Here is a 23075-nt window from a genome sequence, read left to right as displayed (position 1 = left end):
ATATCCCCTCACAGCCTTTGCAGCTTCTTTCTTGCCCCAGATGAAATGAGTGAATCTGAGCAATTTTAGTATTCTGACTTATTTGCACTAGCGCATGTGATAAAGATGATGTGTCATAGTAAACAAGCCATGTACAGTCAGTTTGCAATATATGAACAGGAGCCACACCACTGTCAACACTTTGTGTGCTACAAGCACTGAACACATTTTCAGTCCAAATCAACATCAGATGCAGGAAAACCAAACACAAAACACACACAAACAAACATACACACACACACACACACACAAACACTGAATTCTTCATGAAAATTTGACATTTTAATGGAAACTAAAATTGTGAACACTGGAGTTTTCTTTTTTTTTTTTATTGACTCTATTACATTGTTTGGAATTTGAGGGTTATTATCATGCTTTAAAAAAAAGAACATTGTAATGTGACACTTCTGTTAAATTCAAAACAAAAAATTAAATAATCAGACTGCTCACTTAAAAAGTCAACCTGTAAGACATCTGAGAAAAAAAAAAATGCTATTGCCTCTTATTTTAGGGGGGCAAGAGGTGTAAAAATGATAAAGGAGGAGCAGACTTAAAAAAAAAAAAAAAAAAAAAAAAAACTACAACAGCCATTTGAGATGACAGAAACAAAACAAAAAATGTCTCGGCACAACATCATCACCTCTCTCTAAAGACACGTTGCCCAAGTTTTCTCCCCATGTGTGGAATCAGAAACACTGTACCTCTCAGGTGTCATTGAATAAAACAACAAAAAAGCCCCCTAAACAAAAACATTTCCACAAGAGGCGATGACAGTTTAAAGGAGGGACAGTTTTTTTTCTTTTTTCTTTTTTTTTTTTTTTTTTTAGTCGAGCACAAACACCAAGTCCAGCATTTCCCATTACAGACGACTGATTACTGGATGAAGAAGCAGCACTTTCGGTATTTGTTTTATCTTTTAAGATTCTCCTCTCTCAAACCGTATAACACCACGCTCAAAGTGACATTCAGCTGCTACAGTAGTGACTTGTCTTTACTAAAAACTCCTCCAAACCCAGCACGATGTCAGGAAGCTGGCTGTGACATCATCAACAACGTCCCCCGTCTGTGCGTTTGCCATTCAGTAGCTGAATATCTGAGTAGTGTACCTTTGGCGAAAGCAGATTCAGAGTTGTTGAACTGCACGTTAATACCTCACTCCCCCTCACAACATGATCAACAACACTACGACAAATAAAAATATATTACGAGGAACTCTGGGATGCAGTGTATTTCAATGCTCATCACTCCATCACAACTATCTGAAGAAATGCATTAAAGTAATTTGTATAAAATCTGCTGGAAAAGAGTAACTTCAAATATATTAACACTGGTGCTATTGGGGAAAAAATAGGTCTACATCAGTCTTAATCAATAACTAAATCATCTACAACTCATCAAAAATGATTTTCTGTATCATTTATTCCTTTTAGACTCATCCTACTTGTGCATCTATGGATAAATTAGGTTATAACTCAAAAATAAAACGTTTTTAAAACATATGTTAAAACATTAATTTGTTAAATCAATTCAAATTAATTATGTGCTACTTTAGACATGAACTTGACAATGGACTGGCATGATTATACACCAGCGAGCGGCTGTCATCCGTCCCAGTCAAACAGATTTTGGCTTTAGGTCACACAGTTCTGAACACAAGCCATGAAAATTTCAAAACCTACAAAACACATTAATACGCTCATTGCTTTCAGCTGCGTCCATGTCGCTTAAAAGAAGAAATTAGGATTAGCTGTGAGAAAACTTTAACAGCATTGCAAATGTTACAAAAAAAAAGAAGAAAAAAAATGGCACGGATATATGCTGGAAGCAGATTTTAAACAATCAAAATTGCTGTAAAAGTATAGTTTTTTTTTCACACAGGCACCTGAACATGAAACAATGGGAAGGGGGGGGGGTCAAAATATATGAGGAACTTGCATATAATAGGAAGAACTCTCTATGCACACACCCACAAAAAAAACTAAACAAAAATAACAAAATGAGGCCAAACTCGCCACTCAACCTGGAAGCCTGCTTCAGCATCCTTGAGGTGATTGCACATCCTGAGGGGGTGAGAGTATAAACTCCTCATGACCAGGCTTTTCTTTCTCCACACACCAACAGTCAGTCACTCAACCCCCTCCCCCCCCCGTCACTGATTAAACATCTACTCAGCTTCAAGAACCTGTTTTTGGTTTGCAGGCTACAATGCTAATAGTTCTATCTTTATAAATGCATATTCAACATAGCCTTTTTGCTGTATTAAGTGCTTGAAAAAGAGGAGCCTTGGGGTGGGAGGATGGTAGATTCTCCGATTTCCCTGTACCAGAACCATCCTCTCTAAAGACAACACAAAAATATTTTAAAAATTTTAAAAAAACAGGTATTCATCGTAAGACTACAGTAACATCACATACTACTCATTTTGATCACCCTGTTTTACATTTAGACGCCTAAAGATGCATTACTGTCCACTGATAATGCTTTCAGCCTGAACAATTTGGCATTAACTGCATGGTAACCTGATTATATCACTTTGTCTATGGATTATGGGCAATCAGAAGAAATTAAATTGTGAGTTTTGAGTAACTTTATGCCGGATTAAATGTCAATTTTCACCAAGCACAGAAAAACATAAAAGTCTAAATGCTAATGGGAAATATCTCCTCAAATACCCTTGCGTCCTCATCAACCAGATCTGACACAATTGTTCTTATTCAGAGGGCAGCATCTGATAATACACTCATCCATCACACGCTATACAGTGGAAGCCAAAACAAAGCATTTTAAATACCAGAGAGCTGACGGTGATTAGACATGGAAGTTAAATGTCAACTTGTACAAAAACACGGCCGCAGTTACGACTTTCTCTCTCTGAACACGGGTACAAGCTGCAGTGCAGCCTAATCAGGACACAGTGGAAAGAAGTGTACTTGAAAGCTTATTCCCAGATTGTAGCTACCCCATAAAAACACCACTGATGTTCAGCAATAATAAAATCAAGAGGTGCTTCACTATGAACACATGAGGAAGAAAATGAACCATCAAAGATTGCAAGATTACAGTCTAGTATACATTGGAAACAGCGCATGGAGCAATGTGCTTTTTTTGTTTTTGTTTTTTTTGTTTGTCTTTTTTTCCTTTCTTTTTTTGTTGTAAGGGGAAATGAACATTTATAGAGCCCAAAATGATCAATGACAGCACCTTGCATGCCATGAGCGTTTTCCTCAAAAGTAATTATTTGGTGTTTTGTCACAACATCATATGAGACTCTATATAATAGGACTCCAATTCAACACTTCCAATTTTGAGAACATTACATGACAGGGGCCATTTGGCAAAAACAATATTTAACATAGTCATGGCTTTATCAACACTACCTGAGTTACATTTAATAATTCTGTATTTATTAACTTATTTTTTTCTGAAAAGTAACAGCCCAAAGCCATTCTTTCAAGGAGTATTTCTTGTCAGTACATATAGATCTCTCTAGTAATTAAAAGATAAAAGCAATTAGTTTACATAAAGTGCTATTAATCCACACATTAACCAAATCATATCTTCTAGAGTAAAGAAACCTGGACAGTTCCTTTGTTATGTTGAATAAACCAATCCTGATTTGGAGATGGTGATGAAAGTGATGTCACAGCTGGCCAGTTAGCAGTTAGCAAATTTGGGCTCCATGGACTTAATTAGATCTTTCAACATGAGCTCTTTTGCACAAATGGAGAAAAAAACACAAAAAAAAAAAAAAAAAAAAAAAAAAAAACAACATTAAAAAAAATAAATCACTCGTGCAATAAACTGAAAATGCACCTTAAACATTTTGAACAAACAAATGAACGAACTGCAGGCCACACCAGAATCTTGGGTGATGATCTTGTAGCGCCATATAACCCATTTCACACGTTGCATGGATCACATGGTGTTATTGCACACTGGTTTGCAAAGGTTATCCACAGTAAAACATAATAGTACAACTCATCTTCACATTTCAACATAGTTTGACAAAGTGGCTAGTCGGGGGAACCTAGATTAGTATTGCAATTGTTGTGTTACTGTAATCTTTGTGTGGCGATGAACAGTGACCTCTGACTCATTCATTTCCACCAGTAAACATGCAAGAAATACAATGCCATAAGACCAAAAAGTAAAGACAAAATGCTGAGTCAGGGAAATAAAAAGAATCCTAAAGTCATAAAATGCAACACATGTTCTTTTGACAAGAGGAGTAGAACTAGACAGAAATGCAGGCAAAATAATCTGTATGGACATCTGGAGTCTCGCTGCTGAACAAACAGCACAAAACACAGAGGACCTTGTGGGAAGAAATGTCTCTTACTTTACAGTTTGTCACTGAGTTTTTTCCTAAAGTCAAAATTCATATATCAGTAGGTATATGAATCTGAGTTTAAGAACTGTATGCACTGACCTGACAACAATCTACATGAAATGTATGAAAAGCTTCAAGATTAAAAGGTTTTGCTTTTAACGGAGACCTGATTTTCAAATCTTAGCCAAAACCTACAATAAACAATGAAATGAAGGGGCAACACTTTCCCTCAAATTGGGCACTTCTGTACCTGTGCTCTGGGGTCATACTGCAGTGCAGATAACACTCATGTTAGGTCAGACGAAACAGTATAAAAGAAAAAGCAAGCATTTAATTTCTGGGCTCTGATTTCCCGTAAAGGATTTAAGACAAGGTTCTCCCTTCCTGGATGGGGCCTCACCTACGAGCTTCCACTTAACTTACAGTTTAACAGGACTCCAAAGATCCTTATTCCACAACTTCAAGGCATTCTTTGCAAAGTGTGTTCTCCTTTCGTTCACGATGAATTCAAGCTTGCACACAGATGTGTATGTATAACGTCTAACATATCTACAATGAACTCATTTGAATGCGTGAAGAAAGACAATGACTGAGGCATCCCATAGTCAGACTGACGGCTGCCGCAGTTCAACAGGATAAAGGCTTAGGGAGGTGCAGTCCTAGACACCTTCCTTTGTTGAACTCCCGAACGTCATCCTTAAAGAGCCATGAGACAAACAGCTTAAAGTTGCAAGTGTCCATTCATCATGTTGGAGAGGCACCGATCAGCTCCTTTAACGTCCCTTCAGAGAGTGAGAGTGTGTGTGTGTGTGTGTGTGTGTGTGTGTGTGTGTGTGTGTGTTTGTCTGATGCCCCCAAAGAAGTCTGTTTTTCCACCCGAGACTCCAAGGAAAATCTGTCATGCTAAACTATCAATGTTTTCACAGTTGTCACTTTTATCTATCCAACAGGATTTATGATTTCCAAGGTAGATAACTGCAGCACCCAGAAGAGAAGAAGGTAAGTACTGTAGACCATCTACCTCACTGATCAGGTCCATCCTTGGTTTCATCATAAACCACTACTCTTTTTGGATCTACAGCAGAGAGGGAAGACAGGAAGCAAAAGTTTTGGTTAAAGTTTGGTTTGGTGACTGACAATGAGAAAATCTATTAATTCTATCACATTTTTTCCCCCATTTGAAAATACTTTATATAGGCAAACTTAGGAAAACCAACACTAGTATTGAAATATCCAACACAAAAACAAAACTCAGCCCTTGTAATAATGGAATATTTCATTCTGGCTTGTGGCTGGATATTTGGCAAACCAATCCTAGAACATCACTGAACTCATGTCTGCGTTGATATCAACAGACAGCTTGGAGGAGCAGGAGGCAAAGGAGCAATACCTCACACTCAGTAACTTCAGCAGTGTCTTGGTTGGTGATTATCTTGGATTTGCCGTTTAGTAATAAAACTAATATGTCCTTTTGTCGTTCAAGGATTTGGTGTACTTTACTCCACAGCTCTCTGTTCTCTAGTGATGTCAAACGGTATTAATGCAGTATTTGTGTATGTCCTAAGAGTGTTACATGAGGACTGTAGATAAAGAAGCTTCAGGCTGTTAAGCAGGTTACAAGTATTTATGAATTAAAGTCAGTCAGGAGCTACATAAATGATAATTCCATTGTAAGCACACAAAAAAGTGTGATTAAACAACTGTCACAGGCACACTGTTACCAGGCGATCTGATTCCAGCTGCAACCTTGAAATGACTAAGCTAACTCCAGTTACTGCACATTTGTGGGTGTAAGTAACATTAATCTGAATATTGCAAAGTGATAAATTCATGGATTTTTTAAACTTTTATAACATGTCATTACTTGTCTAGATCCAGTTCTTATTGACAAAACTGTCTAAACGTTTCTAAAAATGGATGTTAGAAAAAAAGGCTTAATTTACCTTGTTTTTGTAAGTTGAAAATGGATTCCATTTCTGTTGAAGGAAAACAAAATGCATGTTATTTCAGTATCAATGCATTTAATTATAATGAACAATTATTGATCAAAATCCTATATTGATCTCCCCAAAGTTAAAGTTATAATCCTTAAGATTTTCATAAAAAAAAAAAAAAATGTATCCTACTAATTTTTTCTACAATGTTTCATGTATTTATATTAATGGTGAAATGCTTTTCACTCTCCAACTGTCAAATCAGAGCTGTTAATGGCCAATTAAATGCCAATGCAAACCTCATGCTTCACAGTAAAAGCAGTCAACTGCTGAAACGCAGGGTGGCTCTTATTGTGAAGCACTAACAAAAGACATAATATATTTGTCACCAAGGTTTAGCACTAATACATGATTGTTCGTTGGTCATGTTTGGGTAGGGGTGGCAACTGTTTGGATGTCAATGTCAGTTTTTCCTTAATATTGTGTTGACTGACTGTGATTGCCCATCAAAAATCAAGAAATACTGAATTATAACAAAAACGCATCATTTTGGACATTTTTCTGTGCAGGGATCATTTAAAATTTTTGCAAGGCAACAATGAAAAGTGTGGGAGCCTTCACAGTGAACTGTTAGATGAAGTGGTGCAGGCGACAGGCTACACACCTCTAACTTCTCAGAGGTAAACAACTCCTGTCACACTGCCCTGCTGTCATGTGATAAACCACTCGAGCCTTGCTCAGCAGGAAATTAGACTGCAATTGTAATGATTGACTGACTTCTTCGCTAAAATTATGCAAGTTTGTTTATTTGCACTGCAAACAGATAAACTAGTTGCTCTTCTGTTGTATTTCTGCGCTTGCCATTACCACCAATAACCACAGGTGTCACCTTTTGAGTGAAAACTTAAGGATTACAACTTTAATGATTTGACAAATTCATTTAATAAACAGCGTATATAGTTAAAGTTACCTTTAGTGTGATAAGTGACAGCAGCTTTAACATCGAAGGACCCCCAGCTACACCTTCTGCCAATGTCTTTAGAGTGGGCCTGTTCTTTAGATGAGCCAAACAGCAAAGTGGTTAGCTGGCCCTGTGCAGGCTTAGCACCGTTGTCTTTACTGGGGGCCGGCGTAGCAGAACCTGCACCCTTGGCCTCAACTTTTGTCTTTTCCTGGCCACATGGCTGCAGCTTGTTCTCCTCCTCGCTCATCACACAAGCAGGAGAACAAGCATTAGACACATTGCAAGGGGCACAAGTTCTTTTCTCAGGGTCTTGAGCCAAAGTGCCAGGCTCTAAGAATGATGGGCTGACATCAAAGCAGGGCTGGGCAGCCTTGGCTGCAACAGCTTGACACTCGCTTTGAGGTGTGACCACAGTAGTTTTGTCCTCTGCAGGCACCTGCCCACTTCCTCCTTCTGGCCCCAAGTTGGGCTCATTGATGAAGGAAAGCCCCCACTGATTCTGGAAGATGTCTCCCAAGGCTTTCTGATTTGTCTGAGCAGCCGGTGGGTCAAGGTGACGAGCACTAGGGAGCACAGGTTGCATATTTAAAGGGTAAATTAAAAGAGTACACTTTCTAAGCTCATATGCTTCTCCATCTACAGGACTGGTTGTAGAGCTACAGTTACTTTCCAAAGGAGATGCTACATTCTCGCCACTTGGGATAGACGGGGCTGGTGGAATACTACTAGCAGCAGGAGCAAAGAAGGTACCCACTGATGGGCAGCCGTTTCCATTTCCAGAAACAGGACCATTAGTAAAGCTAGCTGAGGTGATAGTTTTCATAGCAGACATAGGGACCTGTGACAGTCTAACAGGAGGAGGCAGTGCCTCTCCTCCACCTTGAGCTACTTTGTTGAGGTTCTCTTTTACTTTACTTGCATAACTGATCTTGGGAACAATTTTAGCACTGCTATTGTCCACAGGAAATACTGGAGGGGGCTTGAATAAAGTCCAGGAGTCCTCTTTTGAAGGTGAGGAAAGCTTGGCTTTGTGCCTTTCCTCAGTCTTTTTACCGAAGGTGCCAACTGTTTTGCCATCAGAGCTTTTCCTCTGAGATTCACCCATTGTAGCCTCTGTCGCAACAGCCCGTCTAGCTGCTGTCTGAGTTTCTACTTTATGGGTGGCTCTAAAGCCATCGAGTCTGGAAGTCACCCCCTTCTCAGTTGTCTCAAGATTAAAAGCCCCAGGCTCCTGTGTAGTGTTGCCCTGCTGCATGTCTTTCTCCTTGTCTCTCATCACATTATCAGTGTTCTTGGCGTTGTTACATCTGGCCTTGCGTTTCTTCGGAGTAGTATATCCACCTTCGGAACCGCTTCCATCATTGTCCTTGCTAGAATAGCCATTTGTAATTAAGCCACAGTTTACAACGCCATTTTGAAGCAACACAGAGTCTTTCTTATCCAAAGGCTGGCCCTCATGATGATTCAAATCCAGGGCTTTTTCCTTGTCTTTTATAAGGTCCATATTCTTCTTATGGTCCAATCCTTTGCTGCTCACTTTTGGAACAGTCGTGTACAGCTTTTGTGTTGACTTCTGCTTCACATTTGTATGACTTGTGTGTCTGTTACCATTGCTGTTGGGGGGATGCGACATACCAACAGTATCAGACAGATGTGTATTCTTCTCCCCCTCCTCGTCACTGATGTTTACTTTTTTATTGCCTGAAAGGGGAAACAAAATCAGTTTATAGTGAAATGATAGAACACCTCAACCATTCTTTTAAACTACTTTGTATAACTGCTTTTACAAAGTTTTACAAAAAGGCTGCATCAATTCATTTTCCCTTTCCCCACATTACATTTTGAGTACTCAACCCAATGTTTGGAAAAGTATTTATGATACAATAATGAGCAATACAGAACCTGAGTCATAAAACCTAAATACGGATAAAGATGCTACTATCAAGCTAATACGCAACTCATATTCACTTCTTTCATTAAAAATGCCTCTGCTATCCACCAGATTTGAACTGCTGTTTTCTATGCATAGCAGAAATACGCAGCATAGGTTTCACAACTATGCACTTACTGTTCAGTTACTTTTTTCATTTATGATAAATTATCGCAGCAGTCAGTGTTGTTAAGAAAGCTATGAAATGCATGTTATGAATTGTTGTCCAGCAACTTCTATCCCAAAAGGTGAGACAAGGACAGGATGAGTGTCAGACAAAAGAATAAAATACTTTGTCAGTTAATGCTTTTAGTGTTGCCTGAAATGTACCTCCTAACTCATCCCACGACGAGCTTTAACAAGTTATGGAGATGTGATGTATTCTAGATAACTGCTGACTGCAAACTTGTAAGTTATTTGATTAGCTTTCTTGTGAATATCTGATGTGACATCAAAGAGCAGTTGTTGCCAGGTGTAAAAAGAGGACTCACAGCCGCATTTATAAATACATTTGGACTGGCAGTGACCCACAAATAGGTCTATGCATTGCACAGAGGCATGGGAACTGCTGTGTCAACGTGGGATTTTCCCATTCAGTGTCTCTGCCCCTCATGTCTGTGGGCCACAGCACACACAAGCCTCTGCACACGGCCTCGCTTCACTGTAGCACACAGGGGTAGGTTTTTCACTTGTTGGCAAGCAAACATGCTATGATAGCTGCGTGCAAAAGCAAGGTCAATGGTTATAGTACGCCTTCGGCAGCAGCAGCAAACCATAGCTTCATCAAGTGGTCATAACCAAGCTGCTGCGTGGCTTCACGTTTAGTGGTCAACATGCAACAGGCCTGCCAGAGATGGCTAGCGTTAGCTAATGTCAACTAACCAGCGGCTTGGTCGGCACTAACACGCCCTGGCACCAACACTTGCTTATGACAGAAGATAGCCACCCAACACCTGCGACCAAAGTACGTATAAATCCCACCACCACATGCCAGTGCAGCAAAGCACCGTGGTTTGACTAAAAATCTAACTAGCCAGTAACAGATAATAGCATTAGCTAGCAGTGATATTCTAACATGGCCGACAGGAAATGGCAGCTCAGAACATTCCAGTGGAGCCGGCTCGTTTTCCTAAACTGGACACAGGCATGCTGAAATGAATAAGAGAAAGCGTTGACTGCTGCTGAGGACGAGTCGCCGTGTACATATGACAGGTAACGCGTTTAAAACACACGGTGACACAGCGAGATTTTCTGAAATGATTTAATTGCGTTTGCAAAAGAAAAATGGGTGGTGAAGCCGGCGCACAAGGTCAATCCCCGATATGTCAAACCACCACCAGCGACAACTGTCACGCAACGTCAGCTAGCAAACTGGCTAACTTGACGACTGGGTCCTCGTCCGACAGTGGTCAACAATCGCTCTGACCAGCCAGCTACTCACTATTTTTTTTTTTTTTTTACCGTTTCTTAAATTATGACGGCCAACAGCTTACAGTTTGAATTAACAGCTAGCGAGTAGGCTAAACCCTCAATCACGCTGGTGTTCACATTAGTTAGCAAATGCTAGTCGGCTCGTTGACATTAGCTGACTAAGGCTAGCAAAGCGTTAGCTAACTTTTCCGGATGGCCCAACCTGTTTTCTTCGTCTGCGTTTCCTGATGCTGGCGCTGGAAGTGGCTCTGATCATTTTTTAGACAAGTTGTATGTTGAATAGAGTTTCTGTCCTCTCCGTGGTGGTGGTATTGCCTGTCTTGTGCCCGATCTTTGGGCTGTTCCTCCATTGAAGTGTAGGATGTCGGACTTGCTCAGCCACTGCGTTAGCTCAGTGGGTAAGTAGAGAGCAGTCCAATCACTACCAGTGTAAAACGGAAGCTATTTGAAGCCTCTGTAAACGTCAGCAGTAAACGTCTAAAAATGGCACTGTTTTGGGTGGTCACCGCCACTAAATTCATGTCTAGTATTTGTGCTGAGACATGCAGGAGATATCGTGCAGGACTTTTCTCTCCTTGGAAAATGTTTAAACTGACATCTCCGCCTAAAATAACGGACAAGCGATATTTAAAAGTCTGTTCAGGGTGGGCAGTAACGGGGTGGGGTTCGTGCAGAGCTGGGATCATACGACCGGAGGCTCTGCCACGTCTCCAGCCGGTGCACACACTTTGGTGGAGGGTCCCGGGGAGAGCGACCCCACTCCCAAAATGGAAAACCAACTTAATGCAAATCCAATACCTGTGTTCTCAAACAGTCCCAATTAATTTGCAAGTATTTTACCACATCTCGAATGAAAAGCCATGTTACTGTTGCTATTTTTTGCATTTGTACCAAGATGAGCAAAATAAAACACCATAATCAGCAAGGACGTGTAAATAAATAAGAAATGTGTAATATGCAAAACACATTTTTGGCATACTTAAGCTTGCATAATTATATTTCTGTGTTGTGTGATCTTATTTATGTGCCATATGTATCTTTCTTGCTCAATTTTCTATTAGCAGCTTATTAACATAAGTTCCACCTTATATATATATATATATATATATATATATATATATATATATATATATATATATATAATTAGCCAGGATTCTGATCCACTTCTTCCTGCATCCAGAAAACATGGCGAGTGTCACTTAGAAAGTATTCCACCTTCAGAAAGTGGACAGTGAATTTATAAAATGTGCAAAGATTTTTAGCACTTATCCTCAGTGAGTATTTGGATGGAGCAGCTGGCTGAGTAATTTTCTGTACTTTGACATATCACCCTATTATATAACATGTTGATCTGGCCTAATTGCTTGTTTTGACAAGTCAAAAAAGAATAAATGTGTACTACCAGAGTTTGAGTTGGATTAGAGAAACTAACCCACTCTGTGAGAAAGCCATAGTGCAGGCTGACATTTGCAGAGCATGTGGTGTAGTTATTTAAAGCCTCATTAAAAATGAGAAATTAAATGAGAAAAAAAAAAGGGCAGGTATTATATCAGACTTTGCACATTTAAATCTTTAGCAAGTAACTAATAATTTGTAGGAAAAGAGTGGCTTTTCCCAGTCAGTGTCACACACCATGAATATGGGCTAAATACCAAATTAGAATTTAATTTAGTAATACTAAGTGTAAAAGTCAACCCCATACAATATGAGGTTTTCACCTCAGACTGGGTAAAAAGGAAAGTCTCTCATGCTGTCCTTTATATAATCTATGTGGGCAAGTGTGATATGGTGTAATGTTGCTCACATGGGACATAAAAGAACCAACAGCTCCCTCTTGTGGCTAGAGATCCAAGTCTTTGAGTCTGGTCTACAGCGCAAGTGAAAGTTGTGTTGTGTATGTGTAATAAACTGTGGTAAGTTCTTATGTTTCTGTCCCTGTCTCTCTCTGGTGTGGGCTTAGTTGCGGTTAGCTGATTGCAGCTGTGTGACTGAGGAAGACAAGCGTAATGTATCACAACAAATGATTGAAATAAAGATGTATTTTTTACTTTTCCAAGATAATTTTTATTATATCGGACACTTTCTTTAATTAAGTATTCACTTCAACAACAATAGAAATTTCATTATTCTTAGGAAAAAAAAAAAAACAACAAAACATCCCTTTACTGCTGTGTAGAGCACCCGTCTCAGACTTGTAGTACTGATAAATGCAGCCCTGTTCCACCTACTGTATATGCATGTGACAGCTACCATTTAAATCAAATATTAATGTGACAGCTTCATTTTATGTCAAGATTTATTTTTAAAATGAGATGAGATCTCGAGAGATGGACATAGTCTTCAGGCATGTGCACACAGAGATGTTAATCCGGCAATATGTTAAGCCACAGGAACAACTGGAGACAGTTACCGCGGTGGCATTTTGCACATTTACCACATGAAAGTAGAGTGAGGGTTTAGAATAACCTTGACTGAGAAAAGTATTAGAGGGAAGACAGATGTAGTGAAAAGTAGTTCAGTGCTGGTTGGATGCCTCTGACCACAGAGAAAGACACAGTTTGAAATTTAAAATATCATAGCTGATTTTAGGTGTTCACATTGAGGGAAATCCCTGGATTTGGAAAAAAATCTTATATTGTGTATAAGGATTAAAATGAACATATACACTATGGTGCACTTAGTATTTCAAATTAAAGCATTTCTTTATTTTACATTGACCAAAGATTATGGAGTTTCAGAGAAAGTATATTTGTTTCTTATAATAAAATACACACAGAAAATGTATTCTCAGTGTGTAACTTAGTTGGGCTTTGTTTATACACCAATGCAGCACTCACAGTGCAGGCTTGTGAAGAATGTTACTGGTCTTTTGAACCCTAATAAACCATTTCCACTACCAAGCAAGTCAATCTCAGACAAACTGAATTGAACCTCATTGTTGAAATTATATATTTAATATGAATATTTCTGCTGATTTTAATGTGAATGGAAACTAATTGCAATACGGCACCACTCTCCAGAACTTATCATCTGATAATCCCTTATTTCATCATTTAAATTCATTTAACTTGTTACTCTTTTTGAAGGATTGAATATTGGTAATATAAATGTCGGGCCAGTATCAGGTTTAAAACTAAAGATTTGAAGGGATGGCTGAAATGGTGGAGATAAGTGATAAATAAAAGACGCACTTTGACTTGAGTGCCTTGCCATAATATCATTATACAGTGACATCTATCTTTGGATAGTGAATCCTTTACTTCTTTAGTGATTGAGTACTTTAATTTAAATCTGAAACCCATTTCAACAGCAGATTATCCTGGTAGTTATTACAGATATGCTTCCTGTCATGTGGTTCAAAATGTAATTGAACTGATAGATATTATTTCAGATAAAATAGTCATGTCATGAAAAATAGCATTCATTCCTAGAGGTCAGCAGCTTTCAAAAAATAATAATAATAATAATAATAATTTGATTAATGTATTTCCCAGGCCTGTAAAGCATAGTTAAGGTGAGAAACACAACAGTTTTTCCAAAATGTGATCTCTACTTACATGATAAATGTCATAAATGTTAAATCTCTGTGATAAGAAACCTATGGCCTAGGACACTGTTGACCATGGCACCAGTGAAAATTGGTACACAATATAAAAAAAAGCAGTCCTAGGAGGGAAGTGCTGCAGTCCAAATACATGTGCACATACAGAAATGTTTCCAAAAAGTGTGAGGTGACATAGTTAAGATGCTGACTGTACACTGATGTATGTAATATGTAAAGCACCAGTGCCAATAAAAAGTGCATTTCTTTGGAAGTATTAAAAATTTAAACAAACCGATGGACTCTTCCATGTCACTGAGTTTCGCAATGACACTGGACATGCAGTCACAACGCATCTCGCATGGCTCAGCTGAGGACTCTCAGCCTGTAAATGTTTCAGTGAGGAGAGCAGAAAGGTATCCAGTGTCTTTATGGTCCTCAGTTGTTGTGTCGTCACAATGTGGCTTGAACGTCTTCATGTCGTAGAACTTTATAGGTAAGCCAGTACAGAACATTAAACATGAGGAAACTCATGGGGAAAACGGCTCGGGAGATGGTGTCAATCCTTTTTGCCCGATCCACAAATCGCCTGCGTATGTCATAGAAACCTAAACCTGGAGGTAAATCAGCAAATACTGGTGTGGCATCCATTTCCGGCGCGCTTCCTGCTGACAGCGCAAGTCCAAAACTCTGGAAGAGTAAACCCTGCTGTGCCAGCTCCTCCTCCTGGACGAAAAAGATACAGCGTAGAATAATTATCTGCTCACATTGAGAGTCACCCACCTTAACGGATGTTTGCTGTCTTTTTGAGGCAGTGATCAGCTGGTGGTAAACTTGAACAAGGTGACAGTACATACCCTGGCACAGGCACTGCACTGCTGTGCTACGCTCCCATGAGGAGCACTGTTGCCTGACGTGTTGTTTCCTTTCACCTTGCTGTCACCACTTCCCTGCTGATGGGCACAAAAAATTTAATGTGAATTTCATCATCAAACAGACTGCACCGTTTGCAAAATACGATTCAGCTCCGCTGTGCTGCATATATGTTTCAAATCTTGAACATTAACAAGTAATCATCGTCTGTTTCTTACAAAGTGAATACAAGTCTGACATTAATGTGAAATGAGACAGCTTGGAGATGTCGTCACAGCAAATTTCAGTCGCATTGCATGATCCCAACAAATGAATAGATACAAAAGATTCAAGCAGATGGTTTGTGTACCGTGGTATAAATATTAAATGGTATTAATGAATCCTCCAGCTGCTGTCATGCTGCTACATTCAAGAAATATTTTACTTTTAAAGGTGGTTTAGCCTGTTTTGTCTCCCCTATTATCTTTCTTCTTCTAATGAAATCCAAAGTGAGGCAGCAAGATGCTGAGAATATTCAGCCAACAGTGGGATAAGGTAATGGCTTGAATTAATTACAGGTCATTGATCTCTGCATTTCCTGGCTATGGTGCAACATGCAGCTGAGTTGTGTCGCTCGTGCATAACTGGGCACAGAGAATAGCAGGTGACAGCCGCCTGAGGGGCTGAGTGGGTGGGTTGCACTCACAGTTCTCTGCCGCTGCTGCTCTTTGAGCTTTTTCCTCAGTCTGAAGAACTCCTTGTGCTGGCGTGAAACAAAATTAACGGCTGCATACTCCAATAGTGCAGCAAACACGAAAAGAAGACAAACTGCCATCCAGATGTCTATTGCTTTCACATAGGAAACCTGTAAAACCATGAAAATCAAATGACTAGACTCACTCAGTTAACATTAGTGGTCATGACGTGTGAGGCAGTGACATGAAAGAAAGATGGTACGACATTAAAACTCTATGTTGAGAATTACATGTCAGATTACTCCGTATATGTTCATTGATATTAAACAGTGGATGTAGTGTAAGTATAATTTAAGTAAATATGCCACTTACTCCATACTGAAGAATGATCCCTGTCAGAGTTCAATTTTTAATTATCATTGATAATGATCGAAACTGTACTGAAGTACAGGGCTTAAGTAAATGTACAGACATTAAAAGATTGAGATGGTTGTCAAAACAGTGACTCTGCATCTTTATGACCTCTGGTTCTCTTTTGTTTTGTATTTTTAACATTGGAAAGTAAATAAATACATTTACTCAAGTACTTTTTAAAATATTTAACTTGAATATTAACATTTGATGCCCAAGACTCCTGTCTGAAGCTATGCTATAATGTTCATTTCTCTGATTTTATTGGCTGTCTTACCTTTGTTTTCCTGAGATTATTACCATCTCTGCTCCAAATAAAAACAAACAAATGGAAATTATATATATGGATGGTTTCTAGGTGGTAATTACATTTAAATGAAAAAAGCTCAATGCACACATTCAATCCAATGACCATTTTTTCATTTTTGAAATCATCCCAGAATCTATAATGAACAATAACGAAGTTGCATTTTCTACACACTGACCTTTGGCAAGGAGGCCCTGGAGCCAGAGCTCTGCGTCGTCATGGTGAGCACTGTAGTGATGCCCAGTCCCACTCTGGCCGGAGCCGCATCCATGTTGATCCAGAACGACACCCAGGACAGGATGACAGTGAGCAGGCTCGGTATGTACATCTGGATCAGATAGTAGCCCATCTGACGCTCCAGGTAGAATTTGACCTCAATGCAGGTGAATTTACCTAACCACAGGAGGAGATACAGGTGCAAACTGACAGTCTTATTAGAAGTTGATGGGCAGCATCTATCAGGCGTGTTGGATGGCAGGTCGTCATATGTCATGTACCTGTGTTGTAATGCTTGGTGCAGTAGCCGAGGCCTTTGTCCTCTTTCAGCACAAACTGAGGGAGTGTCAGATCATCAGCCACCTGCACCGCCCCCACATCCAGCCATTCAAAAATAAGATCATTCATGGTGTAGCCAACTAGAAGGGAGAAAGAGAGAATATATATATGACAAGTAATTAGTTTATGACAGAATCTATGTGTGAAATCATCCCTGCCATGAAAGGTGAACTTACAGCTTTCAAGCTGCATGGTACACGTCTGGCTGTCCATGGGGAAATTTTTCAGATCCATGGGGCAGGAAAGAGTAAGCGTCAGCCTGGAAAACAGGCACAAAACCTCCATTATGGTACTGGAATGGTGTGTAAAATGAAAAGGTGATACCCTCACACTCTAACCCATGTCTAGACAAAAAAAATGAGTGGATACCCACCTTACCAACACCTCCTAAACCCCACGGCACCAGATATTTCCTGCTCAGGTGTCACTCAAACCCTTTTTGCACACTCACCGTACATTAAGGGACACATCAAGCAGCTCTAACCTTTCTGACAAATGTCCTCCTCTTCATCTTTCCATTCCACTCCAACCCCACACAAACCACAAAGGGCCAGCAGGTGCTGACAGACAACATGTCAGCCTTTTGAAAGGCCTGACGTAAAATGGGCCGAGAACACAGCACCATCATCAGTGGAAAAAAAAAAATAGTAGAGTGCCTCCCCGCCCCTTATAGGACACAGAGATCCAGATAAAAAAAAGAACATCCCCATCCCTCAACAGAGGTGTTGGCAAGGACTTTACTGATAATACACTGTGTTTCTTCCGCTAACACAGCTTTCTATGTTGAGTTGTGATGTCCTTCACTGCTTATTTTAAGTACCGTTCTTCTCTTTATTACAGTAAGGACAGAGTGAAGATGAGCAATATTGCAGACAGGAGGAAAGTGAGTGGTGCCGAAGCTTCAGCATCATCCACAGATACTGTGGTTAGCCATACAGTTTGTAAGCAAGGACTTTTTCAAAACAGATACTAACTTTTTGAGTCTATTATTTTGTTGGTTGGTTGATGGTTGATCCCTAAGGGTTCATCCAGAGCAACTGATCATCTGGTTCATGTTCAACAGAAGCACTAATAGAGCTTTAAACATTGCCTCCTCTTTTTTTACAGTATATTCTCATTATACTCCTTATCATTACGCTACAATTCACCACTGCTTTAGTGCCACATTACTGACCTAATCCAGTTTCAGCCTGCAGTTACTGTTTTACATGAACTCGTTCACAGTGTGGGCTGTACAGTACAATTACAAATGAGCTGAACTGAAGTGAAACAAACATATCATTTGCCCTCACACTTAGAGGTTTAGACTGCAACTTGTAGAGGTAGAAGTTCATATTCATTTGGCCTATCTTAACAAACCATGGATCTGGATGGTCATTGTCTGATACAGACACATCCTGGTGCATTATTCAGCCAGATTCCCAGTTTCAACTTAGGATCACCTGATGCTGTAGAGGACATTTCCATTCTGGAATATCCGAAGCAGTTTGTTGTCTGTTGTAACCTCGTGGAAGTTTGCTCCCTTTTCATTTGCAAAGAATAGGTCGGGTTTCCAAATGGAGTCCAACATTGAGGGGTCCAGGTCCAGAGAGTCGTCTGGATACTCCTTATATGCCAAACGAGGGTCATTCCACTGTTGTCTCAGAAATACGTTGAGGCGGTAGTCCTACAGTACAGAGTTAAGTCATAATTAGACATCACACTAGTTATAAATGACTGAAACAAAATATTTATCCACAAGCTGTAATTCATGCCATAGTGGAAGCAGAAAAAAATCAATAACATTTGACATATACATATGCATATGCATCTAACTATAATCATTCATTTCAGTAAATCTTGTGAGAGGGCTGGGATCAAATAGCAAGCAAGAAACAAATAAACCTGCAGCATTGCTCAGCAGGTGAGAGGCACTGTGCCAAAACAAACTCTAACTGTGGGAGGGAAAACACAGCATAAATGCTGACTAACAGACTGGAGTGCTCATAGCCTGAATGACAGCAACTCCACTTTCAATTTCATCAATTAAAATTTAATGGCCCTCCCAAGAGAAAATGCACTAGTCTTCCTAACTCTAAACTTGAATAAATAAAAACATACAAGCTCATCCCCAAACACTCTCTATGGGCCTCATAAATAAAGGATAGCCCAAGATTTGACAGATATATGAGAAAATCACAACAGTCACTTATTAGTCACAATCTAATGACAGCATGTTTAGGAATCCTGAAACCTGGCCTTTCCAAACAGAGAGGGAAGAGCCAGAAATTCTTCAAATGAATAAACACCAAAGAGTTTGATGCAACATGGACTGAAGCCACAGCATTGGTAGCATTGCAGTATTCAGCACTGCTGGTACAACATAACCTAAATATTTCTGCCTCAGATCTTTCTTATTCAAAAGTCCAAATTTGAGGTATTTGCACTTTGTACTTGAGTTATTATGTCAGAGGGAAATATTTTACTTTTTACTCCACTTCATTTACGTTCACAAGCTTTAGTTACTTTTTAGATTAAAATCATTGCTGATTATATTGTTACAAAATATAGTCAACAAATAAATGATGGTTTATTATTATAGATTAAGCTACCAAGCAGAATATAAAGTACTTAAAAGGAGCCTCATCTTAACCTACTGCAACCTTAAAATGAGTCTTTCACTTAGTATATTTATACTTACATACTCAGTATATTTTGATTGTAATACTTATGCACTCTTACTTAAGTAAAACATTGAATTCATGACCTTTAGACATCCAAATAAAGTTGGACCACTGTGGCTTATACAGTTTGTGAAATTCTCACCATAGTTGTTTCGGTGATGGATCCGAAGCTGTTAATGAAGATGTTACAGGTGACGTTGACAGGAGGACCTGAAGGAAGCAGATTGTAATCACACATCATAGTCACACTGGTTTCTTTAATACCACTGGTGATGTTTTCTGAGGAGACCACATGAAGTACTGAGATCAGTAAAGAGCAGAACGTTCCTGCAAAATAACATCTGCTTGTTCCCATAATGTGCCACACTCTGCCCTGATAAATAGACTTATCCAGGATAACCAGCATGAAATTGTGTTGTCACTTCCACTATGCCCCCATTAGCGTAGTCCATCTGTCGACCACTGAAACTTTAAATATTTCAGTGACTCATTTCCTAGGAGGCAATATTTTATTGATTCTCCTTTAGTTACATTAGTATATTTATAGATAATCGGTCGGGATTTACCCGGCATGCACTGACAAGGATGTGGAGCAACTATAAAATAAATATGAAATGCGACCCCAGAGGCTGAGGGGGAAGTGTGTCAGAGAGAATCTGCCGGCCTCACTCATGAGAGATCATGATTGGACTGAAATGAGCCTGTGGTGTAATGTACGAGGGTAACTGCACATTTCTGACAAAAAAAAGATCTGAGAAGGAGAAGACTGTGTAAAAATATCACAACCTCAGGCTGTGGGTCAGCATAAAAACAGTGGCAACACATGACAATAAAAAAATAAAAAAAATAAAAAATCATAGCCTGCAGTATCCCTCACTCCTGACCCATCTGTGAATGATTTGTGCTGCCTCACTGGCCAGATTGCTATGCAAATTGAGCAGGGTACTTTCTCACACCTGTCCTGGCAGACGAGGTCCTCCCACCGCCCGCCACACTGTGTTACCTTTGAAGTTTGGTCTGATGCGGGCATCATAACCAGATGTGCGTCCCATTAGTTTGTCCAGGAAGTCAGATGGAGAGGGGGGCTTGGCCGCTCTGCTGGGCAACTTCATCTCCTTACAGAGCACAGACCTGCCAGGTGACGGGACGACAAACTGTGGATGTCCTGACATTTTCTTCTTCCTTTTCCTCGACTTAATAATACTTACTAATACCTCCAATTATCCAATCAGGAAATTAATTTGTGCCACAGATGATATAATATCTAACAATTTAACTAGAAGAGTTACAGATATCGGTATTACATGCATTTTGTAATTAGCAGGTTTAATATACTGAACAGTGCTCAGATCAGATGTATCAAACAGTTTTTTAATATCTTTATACAAAGACTTAGTTCAGTGAAATTGTCAGTGAAATTACTTGTTTGTACTTAAATCCTGGATCTTATATTAATGAACATTTGCAATTAATGGAACCATTGTCTTTTAATTATAGATTACAAAATATTTAATGCATGATTCTTCTCACTTTAAGATAACTGCTGTTGATATGCCTCTGGGTCAAAGAAGCACATTATTATCAGTAGTTATGTACTGCTATCAGTGTCAAATCTTATTAAATACAGTAAAAACACAGTCAAATAAATATACAGTTTATACATTACAGTGGATAACCAAACAGCAGTTTTGCAGAATTCTCCTACAATTAAATTAAGGAAGGTTGATATACTCCAACCTTAAATCGTGTCTTACCTGCCTTGTAGAGAAATGAAAGATGAAACCCATGCCATACACAAGATGTGCAATAACATTCTTAGTTGCCAGAAAAAAACAAATGATTGGTGCAAAGGAGAGAAAAGTAACTGAAAAAGAAAAAAAAAACTGAGATGCAGGGAACTTGTTTGCTCTTCCAGTCAGACTCTGTCTTCTGGGCTCGGCTGAGCCTGCCTCCCTCTCTGCAGGTGTAAAATAGTGCTGCTGCTGTATAATTCAAAATCCAAGGGAAGTTTTTTTTTTCTGCCCGTGTTTGTGTGGATGACTTCAAGCTTTATCTCTTTTTTATGGCCATATGCATGCTGAAGGAATTACTGCAAGAACATTTAAAGAGACAGGACCATTTTCATAGCAGAGTGGACTCACATTGCTCATCATCATCATCATGACAGCATCAGGTTGGCAGGATTCGAAGCATAAACATAAGATTTACAATCAGGATTTTTGCTGAAACATAATAAAACTATTGAGTATAATTTATTTTAAAGATAAATATTATTTATTTTTTATTTGTATTTTATTTAAAGACATATTTATATTGATCAAGCATACTCCAAATTATTATTTGGACTGCTGTGTCCACAAATCCACAAGCTTGAAAGAATCCAGTCAATATGAAATATTCCAGGATTTGCTCTACTCCAACACCAATTCAACATTATTGTCTCTCAGTAGAGAACTGATCCTGACATCCTCCATGTTGGGCTTTCACTCTGTTTTTCAATTTTTCAAATTGTTGATTGTAAAGTGTGGCAAGCAAAAAAAAAAAAAAACCCTGAAAACAACAACACAGCATTATCTGTATATAACATCTTGTAGTTTAAATATGTGTATAGATCTTTGAGATAGATTATAATTTGGATCAACTAAGACCATAATTTAAATCATAGTCAGCAATTATAGAACATAAAATATCTTACAAAACTGCAGATTTTAGACAAAGGTTCGAGAAAAGCAGAGAGGTAACAAAGTTAAGAAGCTTGTTGTTGCATTCAAAAGGGTAAAAGGATGAAGGTGTTAAGTTCCAATGAATTCAAGTATAAGACATTTCTTATAGTATAAATACATATCCAGAGGTTATTTGTCATAGGCAGAGCCGTCCAAAGTTTCTGGTCTAATTATTTCATCTACAAATCGCCAGTCAAATTCAGACATAAATGTTGAAGCTCATGTTTATTCCCCCATAGTGAGGGGGAGGCAGTTCAGCCATTTACTCATGTAAAATTAATGTCAAAGACAGCGATGGGACGTTATGGCTGCACGTGTTTGCCTCACACTTGAAAGGCCATTCCACACTTCGCTCTGAAGCCCACAGTGTCAAATAGGATAAGAAATAAGTGAGAATATGAAACATGAATCCTAATAACAAGAAGCCCACAGTTAGAAGATATATATATATAAAAAAAAAACGTTTCTGCATGCTTGAGCATCTTTACCTCCGGAGAAGATAAATAGGCCAAGCTTCTTTTCAATGTTGTTTTTCTTGGAATACACACTGGATCTACTTGTTTGTAATTCCTCACACTGTAAAATGTACTGTCAGGTGTCCTTAACCTACCTATATAACAATAAGTGCTTTTAGCTGAGGCTAGATCTTCAACAATGCCTTACTCAGTTTTAAGGTTCAATCACACTACAACCATAGTGA

The 23075-nt window shown here is 39.0% G+C and overlaps 2 protein-coding genes and 1 long non-coding RNA gene across 4 annotated transcripts; 1 reads left to right on the top strand and 2 right to left on the bottom strand.

The window, feature by feature from the left end:
• Positions 1 to 299: 299 nt before the first annotated feature.
• On the bottom strand, positions 300 to 11117 carry nufip2 (nuclear FMR1 interacting protein 2). Of its 2 annotated transcripts, none has more exons than XM_071460104.1 (4): positions 10831 to 11117; positions 7274 to 8968; positions 6313 to 6345; positions 300 to 5444 (listed from the first exon to the last, which is right to left on the bottom strand). In XM_071460104.1, exons 1-4 carry the CDS (start codon positions 10976 to 10978, stop codon positions 5392 to 5394), a joined length of 1929 nt encoding a protein of 642 aa, XP_071316205.1. In that variant the 5' UTR covers positions 10979 to 11117; the 3' UTR covers positions 300 to 5391. The 2 variants fall into 2 exon arrangements, with proteins under 2 accessions (XP_071316205.1, XP_071316206.1); XM_071460105.1 differs by lacking the exon at positions 10831 to 11117 and adding an exon at positions 10080 to 10290.
• Positions 9932 to 10454, top strand: LOC139607367 (uncharacterized). Its single transcript, XR_011684839.1, has 2 exons — positions 9932 to 10161; positions 10284 to 10454. It is a non-coding gene; the product is annotated as an uncharacterized lncRNA (long non-coding RNA).
• Positions 11118 to 12589: 1472 nt separating the features above from the next.
• Positions 12590 to 23075, bottom strand: glra4b (glycine receptor, alpha 4b). The gene is made up of 10 exons (XM_071460106.1): positions 21407 to 23075; positions 20656 to 20783; positions 19795 to 19862; positions 18432 to 18655; positions 17166 to 17248; positions 16932 to 17069; positions 16613 to 16827; positions 15728 to 15886; positions 15027 to 15122; positions 12590 to 14895 (listed from the first exon to the last, which is right to left on the bottom strand). Exons 1-10 carry the CDS (start codon positions 21463 to 21465, stop codon positions 14623 to 14625), a joined length of 1443 nt encoding a protein of 480 aa, XP_071316207.1. The 5' UTR covers positions 21466 to 23075; the 3' UTR covers positions 12590 to 14622.

This window comes from Trachinotus anak, unplaced genomic scaffold (genome assembly GCF_046630095.1).
Source record: "Trachinotus anak isolate AG129_WGS33_773 ecotype Australia unplaced genomic scaffold, CSIRO_AGI_Tana_v1 ptg000024l, whole genome shotgun sequence".
Taxonomy (NCBI): domain Eukaryota; kingdom Metazoa; phylum Chordata; class Actinopteri; order Carangiformes; family Carangidae; genus Trachinotus; species Trachinotus anak.
This window is presented reverse-complemented; position numbering and strand designations above follow the sequence as displayed.

Coding starts and splice junctions, on each gene's coding strand:
- nufip2 (XM_071460104.1), bottom strand. CDS start 10,978: ATGGAGGAACAGCCCAAAGATCGGGCACAAGACAGGCAATACCACCAC. Junction 8,969..10,830: donor AACGCAGACGAAGAAAACAG/GTTGGGCCATCC, acceptor TTCCCCTTTCAG/GCAATAAAAAAGTAAACATC. Junction 6,346..7,273: donor TGTCACTTATCACACTAAAG/GTAACTTTAACT, acceptor TTCCTTCAACAG/AAATGGAATCCATTTTCAAC.
- glra4b (XM_071460106.1), bottom strand. CDS start 21,465: ATGTTATTGCACATCTTGTGTATGGCATGGGTTTCATCTTTCATTTCT. Junction 20,784..21,406: donor TTCATTTCTCTACAAGGCAG/GTAAGACACGAT, acceptor GTCACCTGGCAG/GTCTGTGCTCTGTAAGGAGA. Junction 17,249..18,431: donor AATGTCCTCTACAGCATCAG/GTGATCCTAAGT, acceptor CCTGTTTTCCAG/GCTGACGCTTACTCTTTCCT.